Raw genomic sequence first — 25,657 nt, 5'->3', positions numbered from 1 at the left:
GTTTTTTTACTCTGGTTTTGTGCTGTGCAGGTGAATCAGAAATCCCCCAACCCCCTGTGCTAGATTTAACTACCACCACCCCAGATACAGAGCCCGTGACCTCTGCCGATGCTGACGAGTCCGCCAATGGTATTTTACAAGAGGCGCAGTGCCTGCTGTGCCTTTAAGTGTTCCAGTCACATTAACTCCATCACAATCCCAGCTGTGTACCCTAAAGTGTTTCGGTCAGATAGTGTCCACAGCAATGTCCTGTGTCACATTTGTATATTGGTTTGTGTTTACACATTGGATCCACAACGGGGTGCATGATGGCTGGTTTCATTCTGTCTTGTGATACATCCCATATCATGCTCACATCACCAATATGCGCTTAATTTTGATGCTGCTTATACAATGTTTTTTTTAAAAAACTATCCTGTGCTCAAGGGATCCCGTCATTAGGAAAATCTGTGAAATATCGTGACTGTTAAAAGTTGGTGCAGTTACATCGCATAGGGCCCCCTAAAATATCATTCACAGGGCCACCCCCAGAAAGAGTCCTGCTTCTAAGAGGTCAGGGCCGCAGAGAAGAGTGCCACAAAGCCACTGATGTTATAGTGAAGTGCACTTGGATGGGGCACCCATCATCGTACCCTCTTGCCCTCCCAACAGTTGTGCTTATAGGTTCAACTATGAGACAACATACAAATGACCTTATTAAAAGGGAACTAGTTGAAGTTCCTGTTAAAAGGTTCCTTTTGATTAAAAAAAAAAGTTTAAACTATGTTTAAAATGAAGTTTAAATGAAGCTTTAATACATTATGGGACCTATTTTTAGGCTGGTGAATAATCATTTTAAGTGTATTTTTGTGGTTGTTTTTCAATTACAACTTTTTTAGTTTGATATAATCAAAATCTAAAAGATGGGGATTTTCACTGACCTTTAACCCTTGTGTGGTACCATGAGGGTCTATTTGACCCCAACCTTTTTTTTTTTTTTATTGTAGTCTTGCACTTTGAAACTGCTACCACATGAGTGCTAAAGGGAGCATGTGACAATGTACAAGGTACTGGTGTATCTTGACGCCACGAGGAAGTCCTAGTGGCATCAAGATTGACAGAGGGGTGACGCCCCTGTACATGATTGGCTGGACAGCGGAGTCAGCTGCAGGTCCTGGCAGCCCACTAACGAAGAATGTGGAAAGCATACAGAAGCCCCCCAATGCAGCCGCACAGGCCCGTGTGTAAGTGATTTCCCTGCCGGCGCTCCAGAAGGATGCACCCCCTATGTATTGCTTCGCTGAGCAGGGTTGCCAGCAGAAAGGCCACAGCGGCATGAGGCGCCATTACTGGAGGCGGGCGACCGGCAGTGGGGAGCCGAGTGCGCTGGCAAGAGACACTGTGAGAGCCGGCGGCTGCTGACAGCTAGAGCACAGCACGTGTCGCCTTCACCTCGGGCCCGGCAGTGGGGAGGCGAGAGCGGCGGTGAGCGACACATGCAGTTCTATCTATGGGCAGCATGGTAAAATTAGCTGGTAGAGCTGAACAGATAATATAGAATTTTGGGGAAAATTGACTTTTTAGTCATCTACATACCTGCTCATTCTATGTTTAGGAGTCCAGTGGGTGGTGCTATCCATGATTGGCAGCTCTCTCTATGCAGGGATACTTAGGGGAGGCTGTCGCTCAGTAAAAGGACTGCCCACTGGACTCTTAAGCAAAAAAAAGGAGGGATGTAAATGAATGAAACCTAAAACTATACAGGCTGATTCAAAAAGAACGGTGCAGAAGTAAAGCTGATGTATGTCGCTTTATGTATGAATATATCAGCCAGAATGACATAAAAAATGGCAGAATTCTTCACGTTTTTAATGCACCTTACAGATATTCCGTGTGGGCTCCATTGGCGACACTAGACGTCCTAAAACAACGCATCTCAGCTGCTGTAGAATTGATATCAGAGGTTTTTCTGCAACGGTTCTGGGCAGAAATGGACTACCAACTTGATATCTGCTGTTTTAAAAATGGCGCTCGTATTGAATATCTTAAGGTGCATAAAAAGTTGAAGAATTCTTCTATCTTTTCATGTCATTCTGGCCGTTGTATGTCACTTCATGTATGGATAGATGGGCTTTACTTTTGCACCATTCTTTTTGAGTCGCCCTGTATATCAATCTGCTGAGCTCCTCCTGCTCTAGACCCTGCTGCTGCAGATCAGACCCCACGTCTAACATGACAAGTTCCCTTTAAGAAGGAACATCTAGCGGCTTCACCCCTTGCAAGGTCTAGCTGTCACATAGACCTACAGTGACCAAATGAAATGGTAGTTCTAAGCTGTAGTTGATTTGTACTGGTGCCCATATTGTGATGTAACCTGGCATTAGAATGACAAAGGTCTGAATCTTAGCTGAGTTTTGTATTCATTATCTGTGCCAGGATTTCCTGCCTAGTCATAATCCCCCATCCCCCAATACATTATCTGGGGAATAATGCAGCAAGCTCATCAGTGGCACAAAATCCAGTACATTGTGTCGACAACTGATCTTCTGCTTATTGTGCTTTTTATTAGGAAAATCTCTATCCCTAGTATTGTAAGATCCTGCAGCAATTAATTCAGGCTGCAGTTTTATTCCTGTTTGCTTGATTTGCAATGCGTACAACTTTCCTTCACCAGATCCTGGCCTCTACTCTTGATATATTATCTGAAGCTGTAGTATTCGGAGTATAGTTATATATCAGAATATATGGTAGACTACAGCCTGCTAGCACAGCCTGCATTGTGTTATAATCACTCTCCTCCATACTCCAATGCCAGAAGTAGTTTAAATGACAGATTGACAGTAGTTTCTCAGTGCCTCACCCGCTAAAGGTGCTTTTACATGGAACCATTATCGGTCGGATTTCCGCGATCCAGCAAGAATATGAACGATTATCGTTAAGTGTAAATGCATGCAAGTTGTTCCCCCCCCCCCCCCCCCCCTACACCTCCGCTCCGTCAGCGATGCTCGTTCCTGTGTAAAAGCACAGGAACAATTATCCTTGTCGCCTGACAGCTCATCCTGTGTGAAAACGCCCTAATCTCAATGATGCTACAACACACAAAAGATTTTGATTGGAAGACAAATGATTCCTCTTTAGTAATGGAGGATTTATTTTCATTTTTTTACAAAACCCAAAAAACAACATGCAGCAAATAAGTTAGTGCTCACCAGTCATTGTAAAAATATATTTCAAGAACCTTTTCAGCAACATAAAATTTTTTTTTTTTTTAATTTACCTTAATGGAACTTGTCAGGTTGAAAACAGTCCGATCTACAGGCTGCATGGTGTAAAAAAAAAAAAAGTACAGTTTGACTTTTGTTGACCTAAAATTCTGCTCTTGGGAGTCCAGTAGGCGGTCCTAGTCAGTGATTGACAGCAGTCTCTATATGCACACTTGAAGGCGGTCAGTCATTGACTGAGACTGCACACATGAGTGCTAAGTATATGTATGTATGTGTGTGTGTGTGTGTGTGTGTGTATGTATATAATATATGTATATAATATATATATATATATTCTCTCAATCTGCTCAGCTCTTCCCGCTCTTTAACCTGCTGCCTGCAGATCGGAATGCATTTTCAATCTGACAGGTTACCTTTTAAACTGGAGTCATTGTGCTCTAGAAACACAGATGGACAAATTAGAGATTAGACTTTTCTCTGTCCTGACTTTTCTTAAGCCCCATTTACACGCAGAGGTGATCGCTCAAAAGATAGCTTGATTGACAGTTTGAGCGATCCTTCTGCATAAACTACTAATGGGCACTAATGCCCATTAGTAGCTTATTAGCTTCATTTGCATGTAAATGAGGCTCCCTTCGCTGTATGCAGATAACAGCAGGTGATTTGTTATCTGCATAACAGACCCTTTGTTGTGCGGAGGGACTGCAGCTGAAAACAATGTTATCAGTGCTCCTGTGGAGAACTCCGCCTGTGTTTCCTACTATCATGAACAATGGATTTCATATTCTCATGAAATCCATCGTTCGGCAGAAAAGCAAACTACGGTAAGATTTACACTAAACAATTATCGCTCAAAAGCCATCGTTTGAACGAATTTTGAGTGATCGTTGCGTGTAAAAGGGCCTTTAGTCTTGAAGAAAATAAATTAGTTTTCTAGAGATCAGTGTTTCTGAAGAAAAAAGCTCTACGAGCCATGGAGACTAATTAAAATGCCACATTAAGGGTCATTTTACACGCAGATTATTGTGGCACTTTTTCATGCAGTTCTTTCAGTCAAAGTTAGAAGTAAATCTAGCAAGCGCAGTAGAAGACCCTCTTTTATATTCTCCAAAGCTTTTAATTTGACTAGTATGAAAACTCTGCCAGCAGCTGGACCTAAAATAAAAAAACGAGCATACTCTCCTTACCTGAGTCCCCAGCAATCAATTCAGTGGCTCCCATGGTGGCAGCTCCCTGATGTGCGGCCGGATGGAAGTCGCGTGACTCCTGCGGGTAATTGAAGGCCGAAGTGTCACGGTCCTAACTCCTGACCTATATATCCTGGGCGCCATGATGCCAGGAGTTTGAGTCTGTGACTCTATTGCTTCTGATTGGGCACAGCGGTCACCAGACTTCCACTTGGCCGTTCACCAGGAAGCCACTGTGGGAGACATTGAGCTACGTCCGCCATAAAAAAAACTGTGTGTGAGTCACCCTAAAAAAGCAGTTAGATTGTTGGTAAGACAACATACAATAGTAATAACACAAGCTCCAGGGAATAAAAGATTTGACTGAAAGCGGATTTTCAGATCCAAGGAAAAGACAGGATCTTAATAGGTTCTTAGTTTGTGTATAGAATAAATTGTGGTGTTTTTTTTCTAATATGCTTCTGTAAAAATTGAGCGTCATATCCTTGCCCCTCCCATACTTATAAAAGCTTAGGGCAGATCTGTTCAGCTGTTTGTGGCATTCTAAAGGTAGGATCCTATGGACACTATTAATGTCTTTGGGTGAAATACCCCTTTAAACAGATCAGGCCTCCTAGTGGTGAGCTGACAACTACACACTGAGATTTTTAAGTTTGTGCACGAAGGGAAAAGAGAACACTACTGTGAAGATGAGGAAAATCGTCATATACTCTGAAAACCTCTAATGATGAGAAAAGTAGTCCAACATTTCTGTGGCAGAGGATGGCAAATAAAATGGTCAACCTTTATATTACTGCTTTGTGTCCCTTACCAAGCATTCAGATATTAAATACATTTCCCATGCACTCAAGACTAGCAGGAAAGCTGGAGATGGAGCATAGGTGGAGGGTAGCCAAATAGTCATGAGAGGGTCTTCAATCAGCTCACTAGACTAGTTTCAGAACAGAGACCCAACTTATATGTGAAATCTAAGGCAAGAACTGTAAGGCCTCGTTCACACGGGCGACAAAATTGCGTGATTTTCTTACGATGCGACAATGCTGCAAATTGTCGCATATGTGAACCCCATGCTTTTCTATGGGTTCCTTCACATTTGCAATGTTTTGTAGCATGCTACATTGGGAGTCAAAAACCTCACGGGTTTCGCGATATGGGCGTGACTTGCAAGGTTTTGTAGCCCATGTTTCCCTATTGAGCCTATCTGTTGCATTACATCACACAAAACCGCGGTTTTCATGCAGTGCAATGCAACATTGACAGTAGGAAATACTATTGTCAAAGCTCTAAACTAAGTCATGGCTGCAGGAAAAATTAAAAAAAACACATGCATCACCCAAGAAGCGCTATCTGGCTCTGGCCCGTCTTCTCCCTGGTCTCTGGCAGTTGTCTTCAGCATCTCTTCTGGTTGGGGATTAGAAAATCCCCACCTCCAGGAAGTGCTGTCTCTGATTGGATGAGGGCCATGAATCAGCCAATCTCATCCAGAGCTTGATGAATCAATCGCAGCTAATGAATGCCTGTGATTGGTTTATCGAGCGCTGGCTCTGATTGGCTGAGTGCTGTAATGCTCAGCCAATCAGAGGCAGGCTGAAGACCAGTGCTGGGGATCGGGAAGAAGATGCAGGAGAGCTGACAGCTTCTAGGTGATCGTTTTTTTGTTGTTTTTTTTTGCAGCTAGGGCCTATTTTCAGGGTAGGGCTTATATTTCAAGCCCCTCCCCCCCTTCCCCTGAAAATCTTCGCAAGTGGTGCTACAAAATCGCTGTACCACGGGAAACTGCAGAGATATCGCACAGACAACCGATGCAATATTTCTGCCATTTTCTCGCGTCCATATCGTGTCGCCTGGGTAAAGCAGGCCTTAATCTTGCCCACAGAAACATGTGACACCTCAGGTGCTATAAAAGGTTACATAAAGACGAGGACTTGATTGGTTGCTGTGGGAAGTGCTACCATGTATCGAGACCCTTGGGGTGCCCACACATGCTGCAAGTTACCGGCTGTAACCGCATGCAGCTGACTGCTAATTACTGGGTGACACCTGTACTTGTTAGTGTTTGAGTTGACCAGTCCAGATATTGCCTTGCAATTAGCATTGATCCATACGTGGTTACAGTGGATCATGTGTGGGCACCCTTATATATTGAACTTATCCGCCTGCTAAATGATGATCATCACTAATTTGCAGAAATTACGCAATTTCATGAATATATTGGCTTAGTGACAGTTGCACTCTAGTAAAACACTGGTTTGTATTTTGGATGAGTGCCTCCTACTGGTGACAAAATAAATAAAAAAATTTAAAAAAAGAAGATCCATGTAGCCTACAGACTTCGGTTACTAACATATGTGATTTTGGGCTGCTGCTAGTTGAATATTTGTGAATCCCTATCCAAATTCATCTGTAACACTGAGGAGAAATTACAGAATTATAAAGCAAGCAGTGTTTGTTTTCCATGCGCAATTTCTTATATCCATGTCTGGTACATCTCTCTGCAGCCTGTGACAAACTGTCATCTTCTACAATAAGTCTACAGAGGCAAGTGGACTCGCCCATCAGTAAGAGGCTCTCCGCTTCCACCGCTGCAATCACACATTCCCCTGATCGAGGCAAGTCTCTCTCCCCGTCCATCTCCCCTCGCTGCTTTATCCTTTATATCGTGCAGCTTTCTCAAATGTCATTACTGCTTTAAGTCCATTGTTTAGGGGTCATTCAACAACCTGTAGGCCTTCGTTAAAACAACATTACAACCCATTATGAATTTAAAGAGGTTGTTTGCTTACTGGACAACCCCACTTCAAATGGGCTGTCCGCATTTAAATAATAAACTGAAATATACTTACCCCTCCGTAGCCACCGGGATCCAGTGCTGCTGTCCGGCTGTGGTCCCGGTGATTGTTGTGAATATTGATGTCACAAAAAATCACGTGACCTCTGCAGCCAATGAGAAGTAGCATGATGTGAGCGCCAATGCCAGTAGAATGAACAGTGATGCTGCTGACTCTTATTGCTGCAGCAGTCACCTGATTTCCTGTGATATCATTTGTCCCAACAATCACCGGGACCAGAGCGAGGCTGCAGTGTTAGAACCTGGTGGCTGCAGAGTGGTAAGTATATTTCAGTTTATTTTTATGCATCCAGCCCTATTGCAGTGAGGTTGTCCAGTACCTGGACAACCCTCTTTAGGGGTATGTTAATATAATTTGCATAATTTTCATATAATTTACATATCCAAGTTGTGCTGAGGGAAATATAAAGGTATAATGAAACTATTTCAGAGGTGCCAGAATTTACATTTAATGGAATCTGGAGTTTCATGTTAACAAGATTATATAATCACCAGGAAAGTTACTGGATAACCACAATGCAAAACTTTTTTTTTTGTGTGGTTTTAAAAGATTATTTTAAGCAAATCCACTAGATGGCGCCATGTCATAAAGCACATTAGTTCATGGAGGCAGCAGTTCGAACTAATCACCTGCATTAGAAACATGCAAGGAAGTATACATGTATCACCATGGGAATAGAAAAAAATTATGTGGGCATCAAATGCAAAACAAATAAGAACATGTAGATCATAGTCGGATTGATCCTATGGACATTGTAGCCAATGAAAGTAGAATTTTGTTGCTGGCGCTTTACTACTTGCTCTATTTTCCATTGATGTCTATTAAGGTTGTTATTGTTTGGTCATTAAATAATCATGAAGTTTCTCTAAAGGTTTTTTCTTTTTCCTTTGAACAGACTCCATATACTAAATTCCTCAATATTTTTTTTTAGCGCTTTAAGATTCCACATTTCAACTAATGATATAGACTCAACTTGATAGAATTATAAATCTGTACTTTTTTCATATCAAAGGCAGTGAAATGATACGATGTAGACACCGTATGAAGGCACCCACATTAGTTATGAAGAGATCAAAAGCTTTACTTTGAAAAATTAGTGCCCATTTAAACATCTTGTGCTTATATGATAGTCAATGTGATAACTAGCAAAACTGCTGTTTACTTTACCCAAAATGACATTTTTGTGCTTAAAAAATCAGTCTACAGCACTGGCCAGTAAGGGGTCTTCCTCCTATGTTGCTGTCCACTGTCTGCTCTCAATTGATTAACAGGAAACACTAGGACCCAAGAGGGGTTGGGGAGAAAATTGAATCATTGTGCTCATTCAATTGTTTAAATAGAAACCAGAGGGAAAGGGGAGGAGGGATGGGTAGACTCAAGCAGTTACTGCCTGCCAGCTAATAGTACATTTTTTAGACTAGATCTCCACCTCATTCTTGTTGCACACATAATTTTATGTCTCTGTGTGTTAAAGATTTTTAGAGAACAGGTTCTGTCATTCTGTGTACAGTCTGTAGAACACAGCATAGCAGCAGCTCCTCCCATCAGTTCTGAGAGGATTGAAAATTGGATATACAGCCAGTAGAGGGGGGAAATAATGAATAGAAGTCATATAATAGTCAGAAATGGTGTTATTCCTCATGTACACACAGCAGCTTATTTTGAAAAGTCATCTGAAAAGTTGGGTACACTTTTATTGTGCTAAAATGTATGTGCTAAATCTCAGTTGAAGATAAAACCGGGAAATGCTGATACAGTTGTTTGTCAGTATAAAGAAAAGCTGTGTCTTTGTTCTCATGAATACCCCCAGCACTGTCCGTTTGTGCATCCAAGATATACACAGTGCATAGATCTGAAGTTGTAAATCAGAAAGTCATAGAATGTTGGAATCCTATGGCATCTGAACTCAATCATTGTTAATATTTCACTATAGTTGTCCCATCACAGTCCCCTAACGCAGTGTAACTATCCAGGTGTAACTAGATCTTTATATTAGTGTCTGTTTGGTGTGTATTGCACGACCTTGAAGACCGGAGTAGACGTGTCTTTCAGAGCCGGATGTGTCGCAGTGCTTGTTATTATTTGGTGCTGTGCAGCAGACTGGAAGGATTGATCGCGAGGAGCACATGTAGGTGCCAAAACTGCAGCGCATCTTTCTGGACTGATTACAAAGACAAGGTGCGCTGCTGTGATATGGATCTGCAGTCGCTCTGCACAACTTTTACTGATTTAAGATTAAATGCACCAAGTTCACTGGATACAACCTTATTTGTGTGTTCTATGAAGAGGCTACATAGATGATGTGATTCAGTCTGAACATGTGTTTTGTCAGTAAATTGTATTAATCATGTTGCCCTAGACAAGTGAACGGATAGATAGGACAGCCGGTGTTGATTACAGGACAGCCAGTGTTGATTACAGGTCCGACATCCAATGGAGGGTGAAGTAACAGTGGAGCTGCCTTTTGTTTTATTTGTAACTTATTTCAACATCTTTTTTCATTTTCTGCCATCATTTGTGTTTTTATGTTCACCCTGATCTCATTTGGTTTAACCCTTTTGTGTTTCATATTATGTTTTCTTTTAACATCCATTACTTTGCTTCCATCCTTTTTAGCCTATCGCATGTACCTTAGTCCTATGGAAAATTTCATTGTCACTCGATTGCTCACACCAACACACTCTTCCTTAGCCAGAAGCAAGAGTACGGCCATGCTTAACGAGTCATGTCATTCCATGTCAGGTAATGTGGGATGGAAATCGGAGTATCAATGTATAGAAAGTATGATAGTGAGTTAGTAGAACATTAAGAATTATGTACAACATCAAAAGCAATATGGATATATGTCTCCTTAGCATTAGATCTATATATGAAAAACGGTGTCAAAAAACACGCTTTTCCTATAATTAAAAACAAACAACAAAAACTAAAGTGCTAGGGAACCATGACCATCAGTCCATCCCTGACATTGCACATGTTGGTGTAGTACAACTGTTTCTAAAATTTAGGGGGTAGTGGAGATCACCTGCTGTGGCACACAGTTTCAGGACACTTGTTGTTAGGAGTATGTTCAAGGAATTAGTTATTGGGGAGGATAAAGGGAAACTATATTTTTCAGGAATCTTCCCTATTTAATTAATATTTCTACTTTTTGTAATTTATAAATGGATTCATACAGAATAATACAGACGTTTCAGCACCAGGTGAAATCACAAAAAGTCATTTTCATACTTCATTTCCGTCTTGAGTTTGTGTTTATTGGACATTTGCTATATATTTATGAATGTATTCATTTTTTCTTTTATTCATTTACTTAGCCCTTTTTTCTTCTTTCTTTATTGTTCTTTTGAGTGCATTTTTCTTTTTTTTTTTTAATATATATATCTTTGCAAAGTTATCCTGTGGATAGGGGATAACTTTTTATCTTGATGCAAGCCCTTTTAGCATAGTATGGGGACAGGACTGCTTTTCTATTAATCTAGTGACGCAAACCAAGAAGCGTTCCATTTGGCTAATAGGACCGATCAAAGAATACAGTGAGAGTCCTCTGTACTCATGAGGAGATCGCTTCTCCCACCTCTGCAGCTAGTCCGTCCGTGTTGAGCGGGAGGTGGAGGGAGCGCTTCCCTCATGGATACGGCGGAGTCATAACCTAGTGTCCACTCTGTATTTTTTTGTAATAACCTTTTTTAATTTGTATCCATTTTTAGCTGCTTGTAAAATGTCGCTATCATATAATGCAGGCGATTAAATAATCCTAACCGCTGTCTTTGTTTAAGCTCCTGGTATTGCACCACGCTAAGCTGTGTCCAATACAAACAAGATTTATATGCAATGAGACAGGATAAATAACAAAGTGCACTGTGATCCACCAAGCTAAACTCTAGAAGAAGCATTCAGCTTGCTACTAAAATGGATTTGGTTTTTACATATTTGTTTCCCTTTTTTTCTCTCTCCCTCTATGAACTACTTCCTGTATGTTCCCCTTGTTTCTTGCCTTTATACTATAACTCTTTAGTCTTCCATGTGTGTCCTCGTGTAGCCCCTGCTAGCCCTCTTAAATCTCCTTTCAAATCTTCACCTGCCCGGAGTGCTGATAGAAGAAAGACTGTAACGTCCCCTAATGGAACAGAAGGAAACAAAACGCCTACATCTCCGGAGTCCAAACAAGTACGTGATCCACTTCTAACCACTCACCTTCATGAGGTTTATCCTCAAATACCTCAGTGGAAACCTCTGAGTACATATTGCCACAAGTCGCTAGAACAAGGAGGCCAAAGCAGTGTAGTGGGTGAGGCACTCATAGCTTCGCTAATTTCTCTTGGGAAGTTCACATGGCTTTAAGGTCCTATTTACTTCATTGACATCCATTAAAACCTAAGTAATATTGCTGAGTGGAAACAGTGAAACATACTGTAGGTCCCATGTGGACGTGTGGGTCCAGGCTATCAGCCCCTTACCAATGCTTTTCTGAGGCTATATTCCCATTGCGCTTTTGGCTACACTTCTACTTTCTGTCTCAGATTTCCATTTTGCATGGAAAACAGTACTGAGATTTAAATCTGCATGTGACCGTAGCCTTTACTATATGAAATGGAGTCCGCTTTGGTCTCCATTTCACAAGGTTTCTGTCCCTGTCAGTCTTTTGAGCTTGTTAGAAAAAGTGTAGTGGACTGTACTTTGGTTCCATTCAGGCTTCCATCTCGCTACCATTTTCAGCATCTGAGATTAAAATCTGTGATGCGAAGCTGGAGCACACCCGAAAGTGTATGCTAAAGTAGCATGGAGGGGTTGGTGGTTTTTTACCACTCTGATGTTCCGTGCTTTTGTCTTATAGCCTGAAAAGTTAAAGAAAGAAAAACGATCATCGACTCCTGCACCAGTCGGCGCCTTAGGTACCCCAGCTCGAAGGCCCGAGTCTCCTGCAACACTGTCCAAGAGATCGTCGTCTCCTGCAACACCCAAGTACGACTAACATTACAATGTATTTGCCTTTGCAGGTTGGATCCACAAACGGATTGTCTACTTTCTACCTATTAATGATATCTTCACGTTACAATATGCCTAAGATTAAGCTTCAAGCATTGTAATTAAAGAGGACCTGTTAGTTCTCCTTACATTACTCTTCTAGTAAATCCATGTATTCCCTCTACATTACTGAATACTGAAGCGTCTTCTTTTAGAACTTTGCTTTCTACTTTTCCTCCTATGAATATATTGGCACCTGGCTGATAAAATTCCCCTTGTCAATTGGGTGTGTCCCTACAGTCTTAGAGTACTTTTTACAGGGGCATCTTTCTGTGTAAACATAGGACCTGACAGGGCAAGTGAGCGAGAACCGCTCACTTGTCAGAGTTGCTTGGTTTTTAGCTCACCTAAAAACTAAGCGACTGTTGGCCCTTTTAAATAGGCAGTCGTTCATCTATGAACCTTTGGCCTGTTTTCTCGGAATGGAGGCAGGCGGCCAGAAAAGATCTCCGGTGTGCTCTACTTCCAATCAGTGAGCAATCATTGGGACAGCTGTTGGTCACTTAAGCGCCTAACAGTCATCCCATGTTAAATTACTCTTACAGTCTTAAGGGCTATTTACATGCAATGATTATCGCTCAAAATTCGCTCCAAAGCCATCGTTTGAGCGATAATCATTGTGTGCAAATGCTCCCTTCTTTCACTCTTCGGCTGAATGATGATGTGCGCAAAATCCATCCTTCAGCCGGAGAAAGAAAAACACAGACCGTATGTAGTGTTTGCTGTCTATGGTACTGTATTCTCCACGGAAGCTGCTGATTACATTGTATTTAGCAGAAAGCCTGCGGCTGCCTGTCGCAGGGCAAAAGGAGCTGAATGCAGAGCTCCAGAGGCTCAGTTACATGAAAATTAAGCTGGTAAGCTGCTAATGGACATTAGTATCCATTAGCAGTTTATGCAAAACAATCGCTCAAAATCTTTTGAACGATTATCTTTGCGTGTAAATAGACCATGTGCTAATGGTGTTGGACTTTGTAAAGATCACACAAGATAAAGAAGACTCCTAGGGAGACAGGGCTTCAATAGGTTCTACCAAACTTGCCTACAAGGCAACCAATGCCTTTCCCTTAAGGACGCCATGTCTTGTGGTGAGACATGTCGAGGGGAAGAGCCGGGACTTTCAGTATCTTTGGGCTTTTAAACCACATGTATGCCTGTTAGTATGTTTTATAATATTTACAATAAATATTTGTTTTACTTGAGGGTAGACATAACCTTGGGCATTTGTTGCTTTGTAGGTAAGTTTGGTAGGACTTTGTCAATGGGGCATGTCTTTATAATGTGTAGTAACACCCAGTTATCAAGATAGAACTTTTGCATTGTGCTGTTCCTCTGTTATTTCTAACGAGCGTGTTTATGTGCGTATGTACGTCTGCACAAAACAACGTGTCTATTAGAACCATTGGTTCCCTATGTTGTATTCACATGTCTGTGTTTTACAGGCGTGCAAACACACGTATCTGCAAAACATAGTACATGTGTGCACAATAGGTCCGTGGTGCACATCAATTTTCCCCCCGCTGGGAGTCCCCTTGTCACTGAACTCTGTGACAAGGGGACTCCCCACGGGGAGTAAAAAATTCCCTGCCACAGCTGTGACAGCAGGGCCGAGAGCTGCCTGTGATTGGCTGAGCGCTGTGACCAATCACAGGCTGCGCTCAGCTGTCATTCAATGAATGGCTGAGTGCTGCCTGTGATTGGCTGAGCGCTCAGCCAATCAGATACAGCCCTTTTAGCAGGCGGGGATTTAAAATCCCCGCCTGCTGAAAGAACTTCATTACACTGCCGGGGACAGGGCAGAGAAGACTCGCCAAGCGCCGGAAAGGTGAGTATTTTTATCTTTTTATTTTTTACACACGCTAGGGATGATTTTCATGGACGGTCTTATATTTAAAGCCCTTCCTTGAAAATTACTGCAGGGGTTGCCAGCAGACCATTACTTTCAATAGGGCCGCCGGCAGCAGCCATGGCCCCATTGAAAGCAATGCTGCATGGACATGCATTCACGCGTGTTTGTGCATGTACGTTGGTGCACCCGTTTTGTGCACACCTATGTATGCACCAGCACATGCTCGTGTGAATGAGGCCTCAAAGAGGGACCAGCTTCTAGATGGCTGTGTGTATAACACCTTTAGTGCACCGTTACTCGTGGGGTACCACAAGAGTCAGTACTGGACTACCACCCTACCCTCATTACAGACAATAAAAGATTGTCAATATTGGGTCTCATTAGGCATCTCTGAATTAGGGGATGTATATGACAACAATGAAATTATTACATTCACCCATGTGTGAAAAATTGCAGGTATCTTGACTTCAATAGTTTCGATACTTCTAGCTATGTCCTGCTCTAAATACCCAGTTTTCTTTGGTTATCATCCAAATATCAAAATACACTATAATAGGTATACTCAGGTCCCAAGGGTCAAAAGGCCTAAAAACAGAGCTCTATACCCATCTACTCTCAGCTAAGTTCAGCTATAACCCACTGTGTAGCCAGGATAAATGGCAGTCTTGTATTCCTTCACTAACTACTGAAGAATGGTCAGATATAGTGGAATCCCATCTGACGGTATCCCCAGCTGTTAATAATACGTTTATACAACTCTATATTATTCACCCGTCTTATCTGACCCCAGTGCATCTCCACAAAATGGGTAAAACTCCTACATCAGCCTGTCACAGATGCCAGCAACTCAATGCCGATTTCTGGTATTTCATATGGGATTTCCCTTAAATAACAAGTTTTTGGTCTGAGGTTATCAATTTTATATCCCGACTCTTACCTCCACCCTTGAACATAAATCTAGACCCAAAGATTGTGGTGTTCGGTCTATTTGATGAGGAACATTGGCCACATTATACGCAAATATTTCTTAGAGAAAAACTATTTTTAACTCGGAAAACTATTGGGTCATTCCGTGTCAGTTCAACCAACGCTCCCGGTCGACCATCTCAGATTTCAATGAAACTTTGCACAAAGATAGACCCTGACCCTAAACTAAGATAGCCAGAATATTAGGCTTCAAAGTGCTTTGGTTCACGAGCTACAGGTCTTAATCTAGGGGGTTGTCATGTGATTACAGCGCGCAACCTGAAAAAAGTGGCGATTTCAATCCATTGCCAAGCCAGTTCCAATGACTCTAGAGCAATGAAACTTCACACACTAGGAGAACTTTTGGTGCTGAATCCAACTAAGCTCCTCAGACTGCCACTCTTATCATCATTCTGCCACCATTGCATGTCAAAGTAGCTGAAAAATTATATCGCGCAAAATAAAACTCATATTTTAAGCAGTAATAACTCCTAATCAATGCAATCCAACTCAGCTATGAATTTATCAATGTGTACTCCATAGAAATGGTTCTCATTATTCCCATTATGGACCCAAAAGGATGCATAGCTCTTAAGATACAATGAGTCAAAAATGGCAAAAAACACTTTTTTGCTAATTTTTCCCTTTTTCAAAGGCGAAAATCGGAATGTACTCCATTTTTATTTATTTTCGTTTTTGTTCTATTTGGAAGAGAATTTTGTGCTCTACAAGATTCGATGTTTTTCATTTTGTTCCCAGACCTTCTAGATGGTAAAATATCCATGCCTGTGAAGGTCCTATGCACTCGCGGAGGTCAAATAATAAAATAAGTGTAAGTTTTGCATGGATGTATAATTAGTTTAGAAATCATGAGAAGGTAAATTATTTTTGGAATTGATATTTTCCCATCTAGAAGGTCTGGGAACAAAATGAAAAACATCGAATCTTGTAGAGCACAAAATTCTCTTCCAAATAGAACAAAAACGAAAAAAAATAAAAATGGAGTACATTCCGATTTTCACCTTTGAAAAAGGGAAAAATTAGCAAAAAAGTGTTTTTTGCCATTTTTGACTCATTGTATCTTAAGAGCTATGCATCCTTTTGGGTCCATAATGGGAATAATGAGAACCGTTTCTATGGAGTACACATTGATAAATTCAGAGCTGAGTTGGATTGCATTGATTATGAGTTATTACTGCTTAAAATATGAGTTTTATTTTGCGCGATATAGTTTTTCAGCTACTTTGACATGCAATGGTGGCAGAATGATGAGAAGAGTGGCAGTCTGAGTAGCTTAGCTGAATTCAGCACCAAAAGTTCTCCTAGTGTGTGAAGTTTCATTGCTCTAGAGTCATTGGAACTGGCTTGGCAATGGATTGAAATCGCCACTTTTTTCAGGTTGCGCGCTGTAATCACATGACAACCCCCTAGATTAAGACCTGTAGCTCGTGAACCAAAGCACTTTGAAGCCTAATATTCTGGCTATCTTAGTTTAGGGTCAGGGTCTATCTTTGTGCAAAGTTTCATTGAAATCTGAGATGGTCGACCGGGAGCGTTGGTTGAACTGACACGGAATGACCCTATTGCCATGAAGTGGATGGCGGTGAAATCACCCTCCTTATTGGAAAGGGCTGCTCAATAGAATTATCCCCTATGAGAAAGTCATATACCAACATAGGGGCTGCCCTAGCAAGTTCCAAAAAATATGGGGCTCTTGGTTGGATGCACATTCCATACCAACTAATGGTTAACTTCCCCTTTGGGCGACTTTTCTTCTTGTCTTTTATATGCCAGTAACTTTAAATTTGAGTTTGATTGTTTGTTTTAGTCTACTGATCTATTAATGCTGTATAATAACAGACAGTATATTTTTGATACTTTAGTATTATCAGTTACAATAATTGGGAAAACCCAATACTGTTTTTGTAAACATCATTGTGTACTGTCTTTGTTTGACAATTGTGTCAAATAAAACGAATAAAATAAGCCAGTACTGGGCACCAATGTTATTAACAACCTTTTAGAGGGATTGCAGTACATTATCAATTTTTGTAGATGACCCTAAACTGTAAAGTATGATGAGAAGCCCATACTTCGTTACAAATCAATCGGGATAAGTTAGAGACTTGGACAGAAGGAAAGTGGCAAATGAGGTTTTAACACTGATAAATGTAAGGTTATGCACCTCAGTGGGCAACTAAATTAAAGGGGTTGTCCCGCGCCGAAACGGGTTTTTTTTTTTTTCAATAGCCCCCCCCCCCGTTCGGCGCGAGACAAACCCGATGCAGGAATAAAAAAAACAAAAACGGCAAGTACTTACCCGAATCCCCGCGCTCCGGCGACTTCTTACTTACCTAAGTAAGATGGCCGCCGGGATCTTCACCCACGGTGCACCATGCGGTGCACCGTGCGGTCTATTGCCGATTCCAGCCTCCTGATTGGCTGGAATCGGCACACGTGACGGGGCGGAGCTACGAGGAGCCGCTCTCCGGCACGAGCGGCCCCATTCAGAAAGGAAGAAGACCGGACTGCGCAAGCGCGTCTAATCGGGCGATTAGACGCTGAAAATTAGACGGCACCATGGAGACGAGGACGCTAGCAACGGAACAGGTAAGTGAATAACTTCTGTATGGCTCATAATTAATGCACAATGTACATTACAAAGTGCATTAATATGGCCATACAGAAGTGCTGAACCCCACTTTGTTTCGCGGGACAACCCCTTTAATTAAATGGAGTGGGTAGACTACAATAGAAAGGTTTCTGCATCAACATAGAAGGGGGTTCTTTTCTGTTAGAGCAGTGAGACTACGGAACTCTCTGCCTGGTGATGGCGAACTCAAGTTATTACAAGTTAAAGTGCAATATCAGTCTGAAAAACTTGGACCAATATTATGCTTACAGGATTGCTAATTCTAAATGGCTTAACTTTGATGTGGTAACTGATGTCTTGGATAAGAAAAATGTGGATTAAGCCTGAAAGTGCCATTATACATAACTCTGGGCTCATTACTTTAGAGGCTATTAGACTGAACACTTTCTGAATATATTAACCTCGTTAATGAATTGTACACAATGTGTTTGTACGGATTTCAGTCTCATTTGATATCTTTTCACTTTCAGATCACTTTCAAAATCTTACTCGCAGTCGCCAGCGAGGAGCAGCAAGCAATACCAAGCATCCCCTGTCAAGTTGAAATCCAGTCCCATCCAGGATACACCAAAGAAGAAGAAGGCAGAGAAACAGCAAAGCACTCCTAAAACAGAAGAACATCCAGTGGAGTTCAAGACTGAACCTGCTAAACCTGACAAATCTTCTTCGTCTGGAGAGAAGAAAGAAGCAAATGAAAGTCAGTGCTTAATAAACTGCAGTTAAGAATGTTTCTATGTAGTAAACCTTAACCTTTTAAGGACCAAGCACGGTAAATTTATGGCTTGGTTTTAGGCTTTAATCATGGGCAATAGCAAAAATACAGCGCAGAATTAAAGCTCCTGCAATCAAGCACGAGCAGGTCAGGTCCTCTGCTATTAATTACCACCGAGGACCCGGAGGAGAAGGCAGAAGCATTTAACTTTCTCCTTTACACCCTACATGGCTCTCAATAAGTGCTACGTGGTGCAGAGAGGAAGCAAAAGTGTTACTACTGCTGTTCGAACGGCTCTCACTTCACCGCTGGGTGCCCCCTGTCACAGCAGAGCTGCAGGGTCTTAGAAGACCCTGATCAGCTCTGATAGTGACTATTGTCACTACTGGAGAATGTTGTTTTTTGTTTTTTTTTTCCCTGTAACTGGGGCTCCTATGGATGCAGCTCCTATGAATCATATATATATAATTAAATAATAAACTTTATTTGTATAGCGCCAACATATTACGCAGCGCTTACATAGACAGGGGATACAGAAAGACAAAAGTACAAAAATTACAGAACGACGGTTACAAAGTAATCAATTGATGGAAACAATAGGGGTGCGGGTCCTGCTCCAACGAGCTTACATACTACAAGTAATGGGGTGATACAGAAGGTAGAGGGGCTGGAGATGTGCACTGTGTGGCGAGGTGGAGAGTGAGGGGTGATATACACATAGACAATGGTCAGACATTTAGCCGTGTGACGGCAGAAACAGTATGACTGCAGGAGCGGTTTATGATGGCTAGCAGGGATTGCAGTCAGTAGGTCAGGGAGCATGTTATCAGGCGGAGTACAGAGGGGTTTGTTTAGGAAAATCTAAATATATATATATTTTTTTTTAATATATATATTTTTACAGTGAATAAGTGTGAAGAAAAAACAAATATGTTAATGACCCCCCAAAGATCTCATGGGGACAAGGCTGTTAAAGAGAAGTAAAAAAAATTACAGAATAAAATAAAAATGACCCACCGCTGACACCAACCAAAACCATTGCCATATGTGCTCTGTAATGTAAAACTATGCAAATTATACATCAAAATGTCTGAAACAAAACGAGGAGCCCATTCCTCTATTTTAAAATGTTGTATATTTACGCAAAAAAAAATTTTTTCTTAGCTTTGTACCGATAATTAATAAAACTAAAAAACTGAAAAAAAGATATAAAAAATAGCCCTATATGTCACAAGGAAAAACGCAGCTAAATTATTTAGGTAGCTGAAGAAAAAAAATGAGGGCAGTAAAACCACCACATGGGTAAAATCCCTAAAAAGTGTCTGGTCTTTAAGGAGGTTATAACATAGGCTTCACAATGTTGAATCCAGAAGATTGCTGTTTTCGGAACACCTCACAGTCATCCAATTATTTTTTCTCCCCCATTCTCCCCAGCTCCAAATAAATTGGAGCTGGTGAGAATGGATGAGAAAAAATACATTTCCCTGCACTCTCCTGAACTGACAGAGTTCAGGAGGGTGTAGGTGCTCACTGCACCGTGGGGGATCCTGCTTACCTGTCCGGCGTCTTCCGCATTCTCCCTCTGCCTCCTGGCTCGGCGATCATGTGGCCGCTGGGGTCAGGTGGCACCCAGCGGTCACATGACCGCCGAGCCGGGAGACAGAAGGGAGAATGCGGAAGACGCCGGACAGGTAAGCAGGCCCCCCACGGTGCAGGCTCCCGGCTCGGCGTTCATGTGACTGCTGGGGGTCAGATGACACCGGCGGTCACATGATCGCCGGCCGGAATCTCCGTGCATTACATAGCGCTAATTGAGGGCTATGTAATGTGTAAAGGAGAGGGCAGAAAGGGTTAAAAACCCTTTCTGCCCTCTCCTCGGGGGTCCTCAATGAGAACCAGTGCAGGAGTGTATGTGCACCCGATGTGTCTGACGATCGGGTGCAGATGCACTCCTGCACTGCAGTGTCGGGCCTGTCCCGACATTGGAGCTGTGGAGGGAAATGATGATGTCTGGGCAGGCCCGACATTGGATTGGAAAGGGTTAAATGCAAAATGATTGGCAGAACATTGATAATTGACAGCGAGTAGAATCTGGGAGGGAGCTATACGGAAAGATCATTTCCTTGTAGATGCACATAGCTGAAAGAGGTGATAAGCAGTGTGTAAAATACATCTCATCCCCATTCTAGTTAATGGAGCTGAACTGCAATGTCAGAGACTGCCCATAGATTGATGTGGTGCTATTTCTGACAATACAGCAGACCATTTTTTTCTACCCTCTTAACAGTTTTTGTATGTTATATAGTTCTTTTAATTTTAAATATTAAAATAGTAGCCAGCGTGAATCTGTAGAAAGCAATAAACCTAGTATATTAGCTGTTATTAAAGTAGAATAATTGTGTGAAAATGTAGCAAGGGAGGGCTTTACACGTTTTTAGATGGTAACATAGTATGTAATGCTAAAAAAAACATATGTCCATCTAGTTCAGCATATTATCTTGCAATGTTGATCCAGAGGAAAACAAAACCCCCAATGAAGTAGAAGCCAATTTCCCTCATTTTAGGGAAAAATTCCTTCCTGGATCTTCCTGGACTATAACATGTAATATCATACTCAACAAAGGTGTCCAGGCCCCTCTTGAACTCTTTTAGTGAGTTCCCCATCACCACGTTCTCAGGTAGAGAGTTCCACAGTCTCACTGCTCTTACAGTAAAGAATCCCTTTCTATGTCTGTGTGGAAACCTTCTTTCCTCTAGATGTAGAGGATGCCCCCTTGTTACAGTCACAGTCCTGGGTATAAATGAATGATGGGAGAGATCTCTGTATTATCCCCTCAGCCATGTTTTTTCTAAACTAAATAATCCCAATTTTAATCACCTTTCTGGGTATTATAGTCCACTCATTCCATTTATTACTTTGGTTGCCCGCCTTTGTACCCGCTCAAGCCCTGATATGTCCTCCTTGAGTACACGGTGCCCAAAACTGTCCACAATATTCCATGTGTGGTCTGACCAGTGACTCGTAAAGATGAAAATCAATTTTTTTTAAAATTATAATTAGATGAATAACATTACTGAGAATATCCCACTCTGCCTCAGGTTCCAGCAAGATGACAGCAGGTACGACTGATGCAGATGAAGCAGCAAAAATACTAGCTGAGAAAAGGCGCCAGGCCCGCCTGCAGAAAGAGCAGGAAGAACAGGAGAGACGTGAGCGCGAGGAACTAGAAAGGTAAGTAGTACCGTATTTTTCGCCTTATAAGACGCACCGGTCTATAAGACGCACCCCCGTTTTAGAGCGGGAAAATAGGGGGAAAAAAATCAGTACTCACCTCCCCCGGCGTTCTGCGGCGATGCTGCAGGCTGTCGCTCCCTCCTGGTCCCTGGCAGAGCATTGCTTTCTGGACGCAGGGCATGAAATCCCCGCCTCCAGAAAGCTAATACTGTGATTGGCTGAAGGCGCACGTGTGTTAGCCAATCACAGCCATTCAATGATGTCATGGACACTCCGGCACTCTTCTAACCCCTTAACCCCTTGAGTGGCGGGTTTCCTACCACCCTGTCGTGCCCACCAGGGCAGGTTTTTTAAAATGGTCTAATCATTGAATTTCAACTAATTTTGCAGTTGCGTCTCAAGAGCCATAACTTTTTCATTTTTCCATTGACATGGCCCTATGAGGGCTTGTTTTTTGCGAGACAAGTTGTGATTTTTTTAAACGGGGGAGGAAAAAAAGAAATGGGGAAAAAAGAAAAAAAGGGGCCATGTCATTAAGGGGTTAAATAATGTATTAACTTCCTTCTCTGGGTCATTACGACGCATGGATACCGCATGTGTGATTGTATTTTTGATTTTTTACAAAGTAAAGGGAGACAAGTGTTTTTATAATATTTTTTTTTTAGAATTTTAATTTTTTGTCCCTTTAGGGGACTTCCACAGGGACCCATCAGGACCCCCTGATCACATTCCGGGGGTCCGATGGTGACAGCCCTTTACATGCTGCAGTGACAGCCCTTTACATGCTGCAGTCACATAGACTGCAGCATGTAAAGGGTTAACACAGCAGAGATCGGAGGTTTTCTCTGATCTCTGCTGTAAGAGCTGGTGCCTGCTTGTCCTCTGACAGCTAAGCACCAAGCTCTCCCTGCCACAGAGACCATCGGCTTGCTTCTGACAAGCCGATGGTCTCTATGGCAACCTGTAAACAAACCAGGAGATTGCCGGCATGTCGGCAATATCTTCTGCTGGTTTTTCAAAGTCCTGCACTGCTCTATGTAGGTCTGTGCAGGCAGAGCACACTGCTACAGCTTGTGGCATTGTGCTCTGCAGCTCCCATAGTGATACATAGCCCGGAAATCTTCCGGGCTATGTTGCTATGAGCAGTGGAGCTCGTCCCGGAAAATTTCCGGGCGTGCCACTCAAGGGGTTAAAGGCGCAGGCTTTGTTTTTCTGTTTTTCCATTTTAATTTTTTCCTCCTTACCTTCAAAAAGCCATAATTTTATTTTACGGTTTACATAGCTACATGAGGGCTTGTCTTTTTACAAGACTAGTTGTGGTTTTCATTGACACCATTTAATGTACCACTTAATTTACTGTGAAACTTGTAAAAATGTCTAAGTGGAGTGAAATGGAAAGAAAACAGAACACAATTCCGCCATCTTTAGAGGGGAGAGGGGTATTGCATCTATGGGTTTACATACAACTTTATTCTGCGGTACAGTACAATTACAATGATACAACATTTATCTAGTTTTGCTGTACTACTTTAACAATTTATATATCTTTTGGGGGGGGGGGGATTTTCTCCTGCCATAACTTTTTTATTCTTCTGTCGATATAGTTGTGTGAGGGCTTATATTTTGCGGGACGTCTCATAGTTTCTATTGGTACCATTTTTGAGTTCATGTGACTTCTTGATAGCTTTTTATTACATTTTTGCTTGGAGAGGGCATGGCCAAAAATGCATAATTCTGGAATTTGTTTGTTTTTTGATCACTTATACAGTACTATGTAATACCACAGTAGTACATTATATACGCAATTTGACAGACCTTTTTCATAGGCATTTTTTCATGTCCGCACTGGAGGGCCTTTAGATGGCCCCTGGCTGCCATAGCAGCTGAACGGCAACTCTCGATCACATCACAGGGATAAGGTAGTTCAGGAACCCCAAACCATAATCAGGGCATTTAGTGGATCAACAGCCACGATCAGAGTTAGCAGCCAGCTGGCACCCACTTTGTACGGAGTGGGATCAGCTCATGAGCGGAAATCAATTGTGATTTTTCGCTCGGGGAGAAAAAAAATAGCGACGGTGCACTCAAATCTGTACTACTTATGTGCGCCGGCTGGCACATCCGCAGCACAGAAGAAAAGAATCCGGACAGGGACACAGGGGTCACCGACCGGGCACCAGGTTGTATTCCACTGCGGGAACCCACATGCGTAATCTGACCCAGTCCTGTGTGTGCGGGCTAAATTTTGGGTAGAGTGCAATATATTATTTGCTTGCACTATGCACTTTGTACAAGGAGTAGTTGTGCCATTTCATTACTTATATCATTTTTACCATCTGTCTGATTGCTGCTACTTATTTATTCAGATATAATCTACAGTGTTGCCCCGAAAATAAGCTACACCCTGATAATAAGCACTACCCTGATTTTCGGGGGAGGGTGTGACTTGAAATATAAGCCCTGCCCCAAAAATACGCCCTAGCTACACTAGGTGAAAAACCCCCCAGCAATACTCACCAACCGCTGGCGTCTTGCTCCCTCGCGCTGATCTTCCCAGCGCTGAGGATTCTTTTCTTGGTAACGGGGCTTTGAATACCCCGCCTTCAGCAAGCGAGTGCTGTGATTGGATCGAGCGCCGGCTCTAATTGGCTGGCGTTTGATGTATGTCATCACTGAATGGCTGTGATTGGTTTATCAAGCAGTGGAAACTTGAACCAAACTGTTTAACTCTACACACAATTTATCACACCGCATGAGCCACTGTGATAAATTTGGCGCATTTTCAGACTGCTTAATTTAAGTTTATGCTGCCTGACAGTACTAGTAAATGAATGTGTTTTGTGGATGTGCATGGCAGGGCCTTCTATTTCGATTCTTAGTAGATAATTGTGCTGACTTTAAGGCTAGGTTCACACGGAACGTATTTGCTGCGGAATTTCCGTGTGGATTGTCCGCAGTGTAATTCTGCATGCGGCTCCTAATCCTGGAATTAGCCAGCAAAAATCTCGGCCACACACTGCGGCCAAACTGCGAAAACGGCCATGTAGCGCGGAAATTAAAGACGCAGCATGTAATTCCTCCTTTTTTTCCGCAGCAGCCTCTCTGCGGAGATGGCTGCAGCAGAAATGCAGGTGTCAAAGCCGTTCCAAAACCCGCAGTTGCGGTTTTCCAGCAGAATTTTCGCAGATTTTCAGTGCGGCCAATCCACAAGAATTCCACTGGAAATCCGGCCCTTGTGAACCCAGTCTATGCCTATTCTTTAGCTCTTCTTTGATCTTTTTTTTTATGCTTATGTACAGGCAAAAGATGGAGGAGGACAGAAGGAAGGCTGAAGAGGAGAGGCGCCGTTTAGAAGAGGAAAGACTACTTTTGGCTGAGAGAAAGAAACAAGAGGAAGAGGAAGCAAAAAGAAAATCAGAAGAAGAGGAAAAGACAAGAGCAGAGGAAGAACGTCTCCGAAAAGAAGCACAAGAAAAGCAATTGCAGGCCTACTTGGAAAAACAGGCAATGAAATATGGGGTTACATTATATAAGCAAGAGTTAGTAGATGAAATAATACTAAATTATTGGTTAAGGCACCAAGGATTTGGTTCATTCTACCTGCAGGCACCAACATACGCACCCTGCCATTTTATATAAGGCTATAACTCATATAACCATTCATTGCACATGTGAAATATGAGTTTCAATTTGGCATTTCTTATAGAATTCCCTTAACCCCCTCAGTTGCAGGCTTATTATTACCATGTCAGCGCAGCAAGCCCCAGAGATTTTCCTGAGGTAATTCGAAGTGGCAAACGTGCACAGTGGCACAATAGCTGTGTCTTGACCTGCATTTCAGCACTAGAGCTGTCCACAGAAATCTTCTGGGGTTTAACTGCATGGTCAGTGCAGCAAGCCCTGGAGATTTTCCGGGCATGCCACTAAGGGGTTAAATCTGCTGGAGAATCATGGGCAAGGGTGGTCTACGTTGGT

General features: G+C 42.2%; 1 protein-coding gene across 9 annotated transcripts in view; it reads left to right on the top strand.

Moving 5' to 3' along the window:
- Nucleotides 1-25,657, top strand: part of MAP7D2 (MAP7 domain containing 2) — a 114,328-nt gene that overhangs the window by 77,558 nt on the left and 11,113 nt on the right. For 4 of the 9 annotated variants that reach the window (XM_066599843.1, XM_066599844.1, XM_066599846.1 and 1 more), the window contains exons 5-12: nucleotides 31-129; nucleotides 6,889-6,999; nucleotides 9,856-9,981; nucleotides 11,258-11,409; nucleotides 12,077-12,204; nucleotides 18,206-18,432; nucleotides 21,547-21,679; nucleotides 24,982-25,186. In XM_066599843.1, the coding sequence (XP_066455940.1) occupies nucleotides 31-129; nucleotides 6,889-6,999; nucleotides 9,856-9,981; nucleotides 11,258-11,409; nucleotides 12,077-12,204; nucleotides 18,206-18,432; nucleotides 21,547-21,679; nucleotides 24,982-25,186 (1,181 nt within the window). The remainder of the gene's footprint in view (nucleotides 1-30; nucleotides 130-6,888; nucleotides 7,000-9,855; nucleotides 9,982-11,257; nucleotides 11,410-12,076; nucleotides 12,205-18,205; nucleotides 18,433-21,546; nucleotides 21,680-24,981; nucleotides 25,187-25,657) is intronic. The other 5 variants (XM_066599847.1, XM_066599850.1, XM_066599848.1 and 2 more) reach the window with 5 other exon arrangements.

The sequence above is a fragment of the Eleutherodactylus coqui genome, chromosome 4 (assembly GCF_035609145.1).
Source record: "Eleutherodactylus coqui strain aEleCoq1 chromosome 4, aEleCoq1.hap1, whole genome shotgun sequence".
Classification (NCBI taxonomy): Eukaryota; Metazoa; Chordata; class Amphibia; order Anura; family Eleutherodactylidae; genus Eleutherodactylus; species Eleutherodactylus coqui.
The sequence above is the reverse complement of the archived record's forward strand: the minus strand, read 5'-3'. Positions and strand labels throughout refer to the sequence as shown.